The sequence below is a fragment of the Cetorhinus maximus genome, chromosome 11 (genome assembly GCF_964194155.1).
Source record: "Cetorhinus maximus chromosome 11, sCetMax3.hap1.1, whole genome shotgun sequence".
NCBI lineage: Eukaryota > Metazoa > Chordata > Chondrichthyes > Lamniformes > Cetorhinidae > Cetorhinus > Cetorhinus maximus.
This window is the reverse complement of record NC_135889.1, coordinates 6,011,157-6,024,812: the sequence shown is the minus strand read 5'-3', so window position 1 is coordinate 6,024,812 and position 13,656 is coordinate 6,011,157. Positions and strand designations below refer to the sequence as shown.

At 41.9% G+C, this 13,656-nt stretch overlaps 1 protein-coding gene across 7 annotated transcripts in view; it reads left to right on the top strand.

Annotated features, from left to right (window-relative positions):
* traf3ip1 (TNF receptor-associated factor 3 interacting protein 1) overlaps positions 1-13,656 on the top strand; it is a 131,045-nt gene that overhangs the window by 111,062 nt on the left and 6,327 nt on the right. For all 7 annotated transcript variants that reach the window (XR_013577908.1, XM_078551430.1, XM_078551427.1 and 4 more), the window contains one exon: positions 7,260-7,483. Coding sequence is in view for 6 of the 7 variants with exons in the window: in XM_078551430.1 (XP_078407556.1) it covers positions 7,260-7,483 (224 nt within the window). In the remaining variant the exon portion in view is untranslated. The remainder of the gene's footprint in view (positions 1-7,259; positions 7,484-13,656) is intronic.

Genomic DNA, 13,656 nt, shown 5'->3' with positions numbered 1-13,656 from the left:
ACATCGGTGTGTCGGGCCCGCCCCCGCACACCGACTGGAAAATTTTGCCCTATGTTTCTACTAATCAGTACCTCTTTAGTTTCTTACTCCTATACTTATGGCCATTCCTCACTTTGGGCCTCCTGTCCTATGGTGATTCTGACCTCTGTCGCGCATCAGCTCAAATCACCCTCGCACACACCCCCCCTCCCTCAACAACAGGTCATTCTGGCCCACCTGTCATGTGACAGTTCTGATCTACCCTGCCAGCTCTTGGCTCTGCGCGCTACTCCTTTGTTTTGTTTCACCCTGCCGTGATTCTGACCTGCCTGTTGTGCAAGGTCACTCGCTCACAACTCTCTACCCCTAGCGCACACTTTGATCACTCGAGTCTCGAGGCGTTGGTTCTTTGATACCCACTTAAATTACCAGTCCCACAACTACGGTTGGTAAAGTGAAAGGTACTCACCCCTTGATCGGTCTCCTCACTGCCACAGTCCCGATGTGATGTATCCCATCCTTGTCACCATGTGAAAGGTGAAGGCTTGCCCCAGCACCCAAAAAGCTTCCCGAGAGTCAGATGTCTTGTTCAAACAAGCGATCTTTATTGTGAGCATGCAAAGAGAAGCCCCACTCTCGCGAGTCGGGGTTCTACAGTACAATGTTTGAGCTGTCAATTTATACAGTTACAAAACAGTTCACTTGACCAGCTGCTCCGTCTTTTAATTCGACCTTTCCACCTTATTCCCCCGATCTTATCTTTCTTTAGTCACATTGTCATGTGTCTCTCTGTCTCTTACCCCCCCTTCCCCGCCGGATCTCGTCTCCTTTTGATTAGGTCTTTCATTTGGCTCTCTGTCTCACGGCAAGCTTCTCTCAAGTTTTAGCAGCTTGGGTGTTACACCAAGTATCCCGTGATCCCCATCCATCAGTCTCTGCTTATAGGGTTCAATCCCCTCTCCTGGGCTTCATCAAAAAAAAATCAAAGCTGACACTCCAATGCAGTACTGAGCGAGTGCTGCACTGCTGAAGGTGCTGTCTTTTGGATGACAAAAAAGAGACCTGTATTTATATAGTGCTTTTCATGACCACTGCATGTCTCAAAGCACTTTACAGCTAATTAAGTAGTTTTTGAAGTTGCAATGCATGGAAAATTAAACCGAGGGCCCTGTCCACCTGCGTGGCTGGTTGTAAAAGATCCCATGACACTATTTCGAAGAAGAACAGGGGAGTTAACCCCAATGTCCTGGCCAATATTTATCCCTCAGTCAACACCACAAAAAAAGATTACTTGGTGAGTACCATGTTGCTGTTTGTAGGAGTTTGCTGTGCACAAATTGGCTGCTGCGATTCCTACATTACAACAGTGACTACACTTCTAAAGTACTTCATTGGCTGTAAAACATTTTGCGTTGACAGGTGGTCGTGAAAAAAACGTGTATAAATGGAAGCCTATCTTCCTTTTTTCTAATAAAAATAATTAAAATATTTATTAAAAAAATAAATCACTTCACGCTTATCTGCATTACCTTTCCCCTGCCATGTGCCTGCTCATTTTACCATTTTGTCCGTAGTGAAGTCTGTATTGGCCTCCTCGCTTTTTACTACATTTCCGAGTTCTGTGTAGCCTGAAAAATTTTAAATGATATCCACTAAACCCCAAATCCTGGTCATTAATACATATCTAAAACAGGAATGATCCCAAAACCGACTCCTGGAGAACACCACTGCACACTTCCCTCTAGTCTGAAAAAACAACTGATCATCATTTCTGCCCTTTAGCCAATTTCATAACCAATGTTTTAAAGAGGTTTAGCATAATGCCTGTGCTTTTGTACTCTATGCCTCTATTAATGAGGCTCAGGATCTCACATGCTTTTTTAATAGCTTTCTCCACTTAACCTGTCACCTTCCCCATATCTCTCTGCTCCTGCACGCTCTTTAAAATTGTACCATTTAATTTATATTGTCTCTCGATATTCTTCCACTATTGGGTGTCAACCATGACCAGATCCCTTTTAAACTGACTGAAATTTGCACTGCTCCAATTGAGCATTTTCACCTTTGATTTTTTTTTTAATACAGTTTTGTTCTTTTCCATAACAATCCTAAACCTGCTGATATGCTTCCCAACTGAAACATACTCCACTTGACCCACTTCTTTCCCAGAACTAGATCCAGCACTGCTTCCTTCCATTCTGGGCTAGGAATATACTGAGCAAGAAAGTTCTCTTTTGCACATTTCAAAATTCTACTGCTTCATTGTTCTCCTAGTCTGTATTTGCATAATTGAAGTACCCCACTATCCGCTTCTAAAACTTTTGCATCCTTTTGCAATTTGTCTGCAAATTTAGTCCTCTATCGCCTTCCCACAGTTTGGTGGCCTCTATTGTACACCCAGTGTAAAAGCTGCACCATTGTCCTTAAATTCTAACCACATAAATTCTGCTTTGGATCCTTCAAGTACACTCAAGTCACTGAGCCTCCTTCGGCAGCATTTCCCAATTAAAAGTCACCTCTTTCTAGTCCTGTAACAATGCTTTTGGTCAACACTGCCACTGCTTTTTATTTTTCCCTATCTTTCCTGAATACTTTATAACCAGGCAATAGCGCAGGGTAGCAATCTGGGTAATGATAACCAGAGTGTGACAGGAAGGGACAGAGCCTACCAACGTAAGAGTGCACCGGCAAATAAGGTCAGAGTAGGGGAAAATGATAAAAAGACAGAATTAAAATCCTCTTTATCTGAATGCATGAAGCATTTGTAACAAGATGGTTGAATTGATAGCACAAATAGAAATAAATGAGCACGATATGATAGCCATTACAGAGACATAGTTGCAAAGTGACCTTGGCTGGGACCTGAATATTCAAGGGTATTTGACATTTCAGAAGGACAGGAAGAAAGGAAAAGGAGGTGGGGTGGTTCTGTTAATAAAGGATGAGATCAGTACAGTAGTGAGAAATGATCTTGGATTGGAGGATCAAAATGTAAAATCAGTTTTGTTGGACATAAGAAATAGCAAAGGAAAGAAGTCGCTAATGGGAGTGGTTTATAGGCCTCCTGACATTAACTATACTGTAGGATAGAGTATAAATCAACAATTAATGGGGACTTGTGAGAAAGGTACTGCAATAATAGTGGGAGATTTTAACTTTCATATAGATTAGACATATCAAATTAGCAAAAGTGACCTGGAGGATGAGTTCACACAATGTATTTGGGTTAGTTTGTTAGAACAATAAGTTCTGGAACCAGCCAGGGAACAAGCTATTTTAGACCTGATAATGTGTAATAAACAGAATTAATGAATGGCCTCATAGTAAAGGATCCTTTAGATAAGAGTGATCATAACAAGATAGAATTTCATATTCAGCTTGAGGTTGAGAAGTTTGGGTCTGAAATTAGTGTCTTAATCTTAAGTAAAGGCAAGTACAAGAGTATGAAGACAGAGTTAGCTAAATTGGAATGGGAAAATAGGTTAAAAGTTAAAATTATAGAGAAGCAGTGGCAGGCTTTTGAGATATTTCGTAACTCTCAATAAAGATATATTCCATTGAGAAAGAAACATGCTACGAGAAGGATGCACCGTCCTTGGCTAATCAAGGAAGTTAAGGGTGGTATCAAATTGAAAGAAAAAATGTACAATACTGCAAAGATTAATGGTAGGCCAGAAGATTGGGAACATTTTGGAAACCAGCAAAGGATGACTAAAAAAAAAATAGAGAATGAAATTGGAGAATGAGAGAAAATGAGCAAGAAATATAAAAACAGACGGTAAAATCTTCTACAAGTATATGAAAAGGAAGAGCGTAGCTAAAGGAAACATTGGTCCCTTAGAGGGTGAGACTGGGGAATTAACGTGGACCAAGGAAATGGCAGAGACTTTGAACAATATTGTTTATCTGCCTTCATAGTAGAAGACCCAGCATCATCATAATACAGAAGCAGGGGGAAAAAGGGAGAGAGGAACTTAAAACAATCATGATCACTAGAGAAGAAGTACTAGGAAAACTAATGGGACTAGGGCTGACGAGTCCCCTGGACCTGATGGCCTGCATCCTAGGGTCTTAAAGGAAGTGGCTGCAGAGATAGTGGATGCATTGGTTGTAACCTTGCAAAATTCCCTAGATTCTTGAAAGATTCCTGCGAATTGGAGTGGTGCAAATGTAACATCACTATCCAAGAAAGGAGGGAGACAGAAAATGCTAAAATCTATTATTAAGGACGTAGTAGCAGGACTCTTCGAAAATCATAATATAATCAGGCAGAGTCAGCATGGTTTTGAGAAAGGGAAATCATGTTTGAAAAATTTATTTGACCCCTTTAAGAATGTAACAAGCAGGGTGGATAAAGGGGAACCAGTGTATTTGGATTTCCATAAGGCATTTAATATGGGGCCGCTTAAAAGGTTACAGCATAAGATAAGAACTCATGGTATTTGGGGTGATATATTAGCAAAAGAGTCATTTTCAGCGTGGCAACTGTAACTAGTGGAGTGCCACAGGGATTAGTGCTGGGGCCTCAACTATTTATCATCTATAAATTATTGACTTGGATGAAGGGACATACTATATTGTAGCCAAATTTGCTGATTTTACAAAGATAGACAGGAAAGCAAGTTGTGAGGAAGATACAAAGAATCTGCAAAGCAATACAGATAGGTTAAGTGAGTGAGCAAAAAAATTTGGCAGATAGAATATAATATGGAAAAATGAGCTTGTTGATTTTGGCAGGAAGATAGAAAAGTAGAATATTCTTTAAATAGAGAGAGACTGCAGATTGCTGAAGGACAGAGGAATCTGGGTGTCCTTATACATAAATCACAAAAAGTTAGCATGCATGTACATCAAATAATTGAGAAGGCAAATAGAATGTTGGGGCAGAATTTTGCCGTCGACGAGCAGGGGGCGGGGCCTGCTCACCGACGCGTAAAATTATGCAGGATGATGTCGGGAGGAACCCCTGATGTCATCCCGGCCCATTTAAATTTTCAGGAAGGCAGGGGCACAGCAAAATCAGCTGCGGGCCCGCCGACCTGTCAATGGCCAATTGAGGCCATTAACAGGATCAATTATACAATTAAAGGACCTGCCCGTCCAACCTTAAGGTTGGCCAAAAAGGTTGGCGGGTCAGCCAGGAGCCCCGGCGGGCAATAGAAAAAACATGAAACTTCATCCACCGGCGGGATGAGGTTTCATGTAGGGATTAAAAAAGTTTAATAAACTTTTAATGTAAATTATGAACATGTCCCATCTCATGCTTCAGCTCCAGATCTTATATCAGAATTGTTGTGATGAACAGGGGCTTTTTTTTTTGTAGTTCAGCAATTAAATAGATAAAATACAGCAGCTTACACTTTGGGAGATGTATTCTTTATCAATTTCATTAAATTAGTGCTATAATTCATATAATTTAACCATAAATTAAGGGGGGGACATGTTAAGGAATTTTTTTCTTCTATTTTTAATAATTTTAAAAGTGTCAGTGATCTCCCTGAGGCAGCACTTAGCCTCAGGGAGATGTGTGCCTTTTCGTGTGCATGCGCGAAAGAGCGCACTCTCGCATTTGGGGAATTCCCCCCCCCCCGGCCCGCACGGGGAGCGCATAGCGCTTCCCGCCGGACTTCACGCTGGGTGGGCCTTAATTGGCCCACCCATGTAAAATGGCGGCGGGGCCCACTTCTCCGGCAGGGATCGGCTCCCCGCCCGCCAGAAATTGGGTCGGGCCCACCCACCCGACAGGCAGAAAATTCTGCCCTTGGCCTTTATTGCAAGAGGGATGGAGTATAAGAGTAGCGCTACAACTGTACAGGGCATTGGTGAGACCGCATCTGGAGTACTGTGTACAGTTTTGGTCACATTGGAAGCAGTTCAGAGAAGGTTCACTAAGCTGATTCCATATAAGTATTATGGCTACAAGAGCAGGACCAGAGATTGGGAATTCTGCGACGAATAACTCACTTCCTGACTGCGCAAAGCCTGTCTACCATCTACAAGTCAGGAGGGTGATAGAATACTCTCCCCTTGCCTAGACGAGTGCAGCCTCAACAACACTTGAAGCTTGACACTATCCAGGACAAAGCACCCATTTGATTGCCACCTCATTCATCACCTTAAACATTCACTCCCTTCTCCAGCAGTGTACAGTGGCAGCAGTCTGTGTCATCTACAAGATGCAGCAACTTGTGAAACCTCCTTCAGTAACACCTTTCAAACCCATGACCTCTTCCACCAAGGAGGACAAAGGCAGCAGGTGCATGGGAACACCACCTTCAAGTTTCCTCCTTACCCACGCACCATCCTGACTTGGAACTATGTCACTGTTGCTTATTGTTGCTTGAACTTCTTTCCTAACAGCACTGGAGGTGCTCCTGAACCACATGGACTGCAGGAGTTCAAGAAGGTGGATCACCACCACTTTCTCAAGGGCAATTAGAAAGGGCAATAAATGCTGCCCTTGCCAGCAATGCTCAGACCCCAGGAAGGAATAAAAATAAATCGCACCTATGAATTTAAGGGGACACACTATAAATGTCTAATGCACGATGTGCTGCAGTAGTTTATGGGAAAATGAAACCTAAACGACATTGGGATTAGTAACTGTCAAATTTCCGTTGGATTTGTCTTACAAGTTATTTTAGCCCATTTTGTAATGTTCATGTTGTACATACACTGATGTATGGTTTTTCTGTTAATGATATATATTCTTGAAATCTAAGGACTTATATTGTCCGAACTGTTGATTGCAACCTTTGTCTTTTTGAAACATACAGTACCTGTATTATTGTTTCTCTGCACATCATAATTAGCTTTAGGAGCTTGTCAGACATTCTTAGTGTAGCAAGTTCAAGGTGCATAATGCCCTGCTGTATTTATTATGGTTAAATTATATGAATTATAGCACTAATTTAATGAAATTGATAAAGAATACATCTCCCAAAGTGTAAGCTGCTGTATTTTATCTATTTAATTGCTGAACTACAAAAAAAAAGCCCCTGTTCATCACAACAATTCTGATATAAGATCTGGAGCTGAAGCATTAGCCTGTGTCTTTACAGATGCCTGGACACCTGTTGTGTACTTCCACCATTTGCTGTTTTTTTGTCTGCAGTTGAGGTGTGATTGATAAGCAACTTTTCTTGGCATCCACACAATTTAATTGACTGCATTATTTAAATTTTAAATGAAACAGAAAATTATAAAATGTTATTGTTTCACACAGTTGGGAATGATGTCGAAAGTGGGTCTTATAATGTCGCTGCAAAATTGTTTTTCAGGAGAAAACCATCATCTCCGAAACGGCAAAAAAGAAAGAGAGGGAACTTGTGGCCAAGGAAATAGAAAAACTACGCACGTCCATCCAGACTCTGTGCCGCAGTGCCTTGCCTCTCGGAAAAATAATGGATTACATACAGGAAGACATGGATTCCATGCAGAATGAATTGTCAATGTGGCGTAGGGAAAACAAGAAGCATGCGGAATCTCTTCTAAGAGAACAGAGGTTAGGAGCTCTATAATATCTGTGAAAATGTGTGCAGAAACCCGGATGGTTGGTGTTTAATAATGTGAAATGGTGGGTGAGTGTTGCTGTCCATCCTTCTAAATTTTCTGGAATAGAATTATTTAACCCCAATCAGTCCTTTTATTAAAATGCAGCAAATCTCAAGTATAAGGGAGGGAATGCAATGCATAGTGCAACTGCAGAGCAAGGGTCTGTTCTTTTGTTAAACAAAACCTCAGAACCAATGAAAGGCTGTTATTGTTTTAGTTTATACCCTAACCGAGAAATCTAACTTAATACACTTATAAAGGTATATGAGATAAACAAATGAACCAAAAGCCTTGTCTGATCAGAACTTGCAATGGTGAAAATCTGAAGACCTGTAATAAATCTTGAATCTTAACTTGATTTGGGATTTGAGTATGTATTAGTGTTATGTGAAATATCTCCAAGATGGCTAAATTTAGGATCATATTTATTAAGTTTCTCGTCAAGGTTGGAAAGTTGCACTCACTAGCTAGCAAAGAGTGAGTTTCCAGCTTCTGGTGAGGCTTAAAAAGTTGCAACTCGCCAGATTGCACAACACTAGCGTGCCTTTCTACCCTAATTTTACCTCTGCTGTTTCTCTGTTTTCCTGCTACACTTTTTTCCTGCTACATTTTATCTTAAGTGCCTTTCAATAGTTTTTCCCTACTCTAACCACTTCTGTTGTTGAACAGCAAATAGCACAGGGTAATAGCGTTTATTAAACTGACAAGTGGAAAGGAGGCAGAACCCAAGTAAATAACAATATTTCTTGTTTTTATTTTTGCCAGGGTTGACTACACTGACAATATTCTAAGTCTCTATTTTCTTTAAGTTCTCTGTCCGTGCTATACACATTTTCATTCTGCCTTTCGTAGGTATCCTTTCATTCTCAGCATTTGGAATTATTTTTTGCAAGTGAATGCCAGTCACTAATTAGGAAAATAGACCTTGAATTGTAACTCAGCTCAATGACGTGCTGCCATCTGATCTGTTGATTGTCGAAATTTCCATTATCAGTTTTGTTTTTGTTGGCTGTTCCCAGAAGTTACTTGGCTGGTGTGAGTGTACCTTTAGTAATCTGGTTTCATCACATGTCTGAATCTTTGACTCAATCCGTTCTAAATAATACAGATTCGACAATAATGTCCATATAGTGCCTTGTAACGTTATAAGCTGACAAGCCTATGTCTTCCATTGTATGTTATTTTTCCATCGGTCTGTCTGGTGATATAGCACCAAAATTAGGGCATATGTATAAGCTTGAGACTGGGAACCCCACAGAGCTAATTCTCAATGTCAGTCCACCGGAACCCATCTACTTTCGCTTGGATGAATAAAAGCTAAGAGAGATTAATTAATGGAGTATTCTTGTACATCTCTTAACAGATGATATATGGTCTAGGAAAGGGTTACAAGTGGTTACAAAGTAACTTTTTAAAGAAAGCCCATTTTTGCTCAGTCCACACGTTTGAAAGTTGCCCTTCTTAAAGCCCTGGGTATTCCAGCAGTACTATCAATCTTCAACACACAGTGATTGAACAAGCACATCACATGCCCATAGCAGGTAGCTCACCGACCAGTGTAGACACCGTTGTAATGTGGGGACATGCAACAGCCTAAAGATCAACAAACAGCAATGAGATAAATGGTCAATTAAACTGTTTGTGGTAAAAGCAAAATACTGCAGATGCTGGAAATCTGAAACAGAAACAAAAACAAAAATTGCTGGGAAAACTCAGCAGGTCTGACAGCATCTGTGGAGAGAAAGACAGAGTTAATGTTTCGAGTCCAGATGACTCTTCTTCAGAACTAAAGACAAGTAGAAATGTGGCGAAATATACACTGTATTTGGGGAGTGGGACAGATGAAGCTGGATAGAAGGCCAGTGATAGGTGGAAGCAAAGGAGAGATTGCAAAAGATGTCATAAACAAAAGGCCGAAGGGGTGTTGATGGTGGTGAATCTGGCTAAAGGATGTGCTAATGGTGACATTAAGGGTAGAAAGCAGGATGAGCAAGTGACAGATGGCCCTAGTGGGGGTGTGGTGGGGGGAGGGGACGTGTGAGAGCAAGGATCAAAATAGGCTAAAAGGTGGAGATAAAACAATGAATGGAAATAAATTTTAAAAATAATAAGAGAAATGCATGGGGAAGAAATGTATATATAAAAATTCAAAAATAAATATTTGAAAAAAGGGGATCAAAAAGAGGTGAGGATGGAGGAGAGAGTTCATGGTCTGAAGTTGTTGAACTCAATGTTAAGTCCTGAAGGCTGTAAAGTGTCTAATTGGAAGATGAGGTGCTGTTCCTCCAGTTTTCGTTGAGCTTCACTTGGAACATTGCAGCAGGTCAAGGATGGACATGTGGGCATGAGAGCAGGGTGGTGCTTTGAAATGGCAAGCGAGAGGAAGGTCTGGGTTATGCTTGTGGACAGACTGGAGCTGTTCCGCAAAGTGGTCACCCAGTCTGCGTTTGGTCTCTCCAATGTAGAGGAGATCGCATTGGGAGCAGCGAATGCAGTAGGCCAAATTGAGGGAAGTGCAAGTGAAATGCTGCTTCACTTGAAAGGAGTGTTTGGGCCCTTGGATGGTGAGGAGGGGGGAAGTAAAGGGGCAGGTGTTGCACCTTCTACGATTGCATGGGAAGGTGCCATGGGAGGGGGTTGAGGTGTAGGGGGTGATGGAGGAGTGGACCAGGGTGTCCCGGAGGGAACGGTCCCTATGGAATGCCAACAGGGGTGGGGTGAAGAGAAGATGTGTTTGGTGGTGGCATCATGCTGGAGTTGGCGGAAATGGCGGAGGATGATCCTTTGAATGCAGAGGCTGGTGGGGTGAAAAGTGAGGACAAGGGGAACTCTATCATGGTTCTGGGGATGGAGAGGAAGGGACGAGGGCAGAGGTGCGGGAGATGGGTCGGACACGGTTGAGGGCCCTGTCAGCCACTGTGGGTGGGAAACCTTGGTTAAGGAACAAGGAAGACATGTAAGAAGCACAGTTTTGGAAAGTGGCATCATTGGATCAGATGCGACAGAGGTGAAGGAACTGAGAGAATGGGATGGAGTCCTTACAGGAAGCAGGGTGTGAGGAGTTGTAGTCAAGGTAGCTGTAGGAGTTGGTGGGCTTGTAATGAATATTGGTGGACAGTCTATCACCAGAAATAGAGACAGAGAGGTCAAGGAAGGGAAGTATCAGTGATGGACCATATGAAAGTGATGGAGGGGTGGAAATTGGAAGCAAAATTGATAAATTTTTTCAGGTCCAGACGAGAGCATGAAGCGGCACCGAAACAGTCATCGATGTACCGGAGAAAGAGCTGTGGGAGGGGGCCTGAGTAGGACTGGAACAAGGAATGTTCCACATACCCCATAAAGAGACAGGCATAGCTGGGGCCCATGCAGGTACCCATAGCCACACCTTTTACTCGGAGGAAGTGAGACGAATTTAGGGAGAAATTGTTCAGTGAGAGAACAAGTTCAGCCAGACAGAGGAGAGTAGTGGTGGATGGGGATTGTTCGGGCCTCTGTTCGAGGAAGAAGCAGAGAGCCATCAGACCATCCCGGTGGGGGATGGAGGTGTAGAGGGACTGGACGTCCATGGTGAAGAGGAGGCGGTTGGGGCCAGGGAACTGGAAATTGTTGAAATGATGTCGGGCATCAGAGGAATCGTGGATGTAGGTGGGAAGAGACTGGACAAGAGGAGAGAGAACGGAGTCAAGATAAGAAGAAACGAGTTCAGTGGGGCAGGAACAGGCTGACACGGTCTGCTTGTGGTGCTGGTTGAGGGATAAATGTTGACCAGGGAATCAGAAGTTGTGAACTTGACCATTTTAATAACACAGAAAGAAGTTTGTCAAGAACAAGCTTCACTTGTTGATTTTTCTTCCATTTTGTGAAATTGATCTGTTATGTGACTGATATAAAAGCCCTCCTTGTTTTTAAAGGAAGGTACTTCCAGGTCAAATATTAGCTTTACCAGGTACAAAGTAAACCTCCCTTCTGGCCCAACAGTATGCCTTAATCACAACATCAGGTGAAGATCTCCTTCGATATTGGTATGAAGCTTGATAATGAAACTCTGATTTGCTGACCAGATAGACCCAATTGGGAAATTGAGCAAAGTTCTGTTACACAGAATTTTTGTCTGCCTTTTTGCCTGTGCTGCCATGGGAAATGCTGCCTGTTTTTGGGCTGTTCTATGTAAATAAGGCAAGCGACTTGTGATATGCCTTATCTCAGATCATTTCTAACCTCATTTATACTGATTCCCCATCTTGCCTGTTACTTAGTATTAGGGAGAAGATGGAAGAGAATTTAATGATCTAGACTCTTTGTTGGCATCAATTTAAAGTTAATTTCTGACTCATTTTGTGGGGGTGTGATTTTTCTTTTGCTGTTGTGAGCTACTTTGATATCTGACTTTGGGCCCTTTACAGTTGTCTGGAGGAGTCTACATTCTTTCCTCATCATAATGGCGATCTTGACTTGGCAACTCTGGATAACACATGATTTGACACCACTACAATGCAAGCTGGATTCAAGAATATCAGTCCTCCACCATCAGTTCTGTACAGCTTTATTGTTCTTTCATTAATATAAAGAATGCTGGTTACTCAGCTTGGGTAGATTCTTTCTTGTTCTTGGGAGAGCATTAATTCTCTACCCCAAGGCCTCCTATCTTCATTCAAAGGGTCGTGGATCTTTGCAATTCTCTACACCAGAGGGCTGTGGATATCCATTTATTGATTATATGCACGGCAAACATCGATAGATTTTTTGATACTGAGGGGATTAATGGAAAGTTGGGATGGCACAGGAAGGTGGAGTTGAGGTAGATGAACAGCCATGATCGTATTGAATGGAGAAGCAGGCTCAAAGGGCCGAATGGCCTACTCTTATTTCTTATGTTCCCAGCCTACCTACCCCTTTTTCTCTACTGACCATGCATGCTTTGAAGCTGTTACACTGTGACTTTTAAGAAAAACATTTGCTACTGTACTCTGTTGTTTTAGTGCTCTCTCCATTGCCTTAGCTCTTAATGCAACCTTCTCCAGAAAGCAAATCAATGCCGTTAGAATGGGGGGTGGGGGTAGATCACTATTGCACAGGGCATAAGTTTCCATTAAAGGGCAGATCACTGGTAATTTTCCTCCATGTGAGTACAGAAATTCCCACAGTATGTGGAGGTTGAGCTTCTTTTGAAGGGAATATTCTACATATAGGTGCATAATGTTTTCTCCATTTTAGAACAAACGGATTTGCTAGAATTTCAACATTGAACTGATTATTATCAGAGTGCATGGTTGGTATGCAACTAGAAAGTAGACAAAAGGGCTCCAGATGGCGCTCTGTGTCTAGTTTCTGAACAATATCCTTTTGACTGATCTACAGAGGCTATTTTAAAACCAATCCACAATGTTTATTGTACTAATTCAGTCTCTACGCAGTTTTGTCATATTTTAATTTGAATGGGAGCTGCACAGAATGGTTTGTTTTCTATTTCAATCAAATGTCAATTATCAGTGAATGTGAGTGGCATCCAGAAACTGGCTGGGAGTAGTAGCTGAGCTCATCTAGCACATGCTCAGCTGGGAATAAAAGAAAAATACCTCAGTCCCATTGTTGTTAATACAACAATGCCTGTGCTCCTTATATCAGTGTACTGTATGTGCTTCTTTAGATGAGCAATCACAGGAGCCTTCTCCTCTCTTCCTCTTCATCATCAGCCACCCCTCCCCCTTTGCCCACCATCTGCCTACACCTCATCAAGTTCTGTAATTGTGATTATTGAGGATGTGGGGGTAGGGGGGGGGCAACAAGCTCTGACTTAGGTTGGAGGTAAATATAGTCATTTGCTTATTTACACTTTAAAAATGTAACTGTTTTAACAAAACTTTAGTAGATTGCTAACAACAGTATCATAGTGGTCCTGTGCTAACATACATTTTCTTTTTAGTTAGACTGGTAATGGAATCTCACCTAACTTTTATACTTCTAACTTACACTTATCAGTATAGATTTGGGGCAATCCTCTCTCGTGGATCACAAAGTATATATAGATGAGGAAGAGTATTTACCCAATCTTGACTCGTTCATCTAGAAAACTCTACAGTCCTCCCATCATGGTGTCCACCTATTTCTTCAATGCTTTCA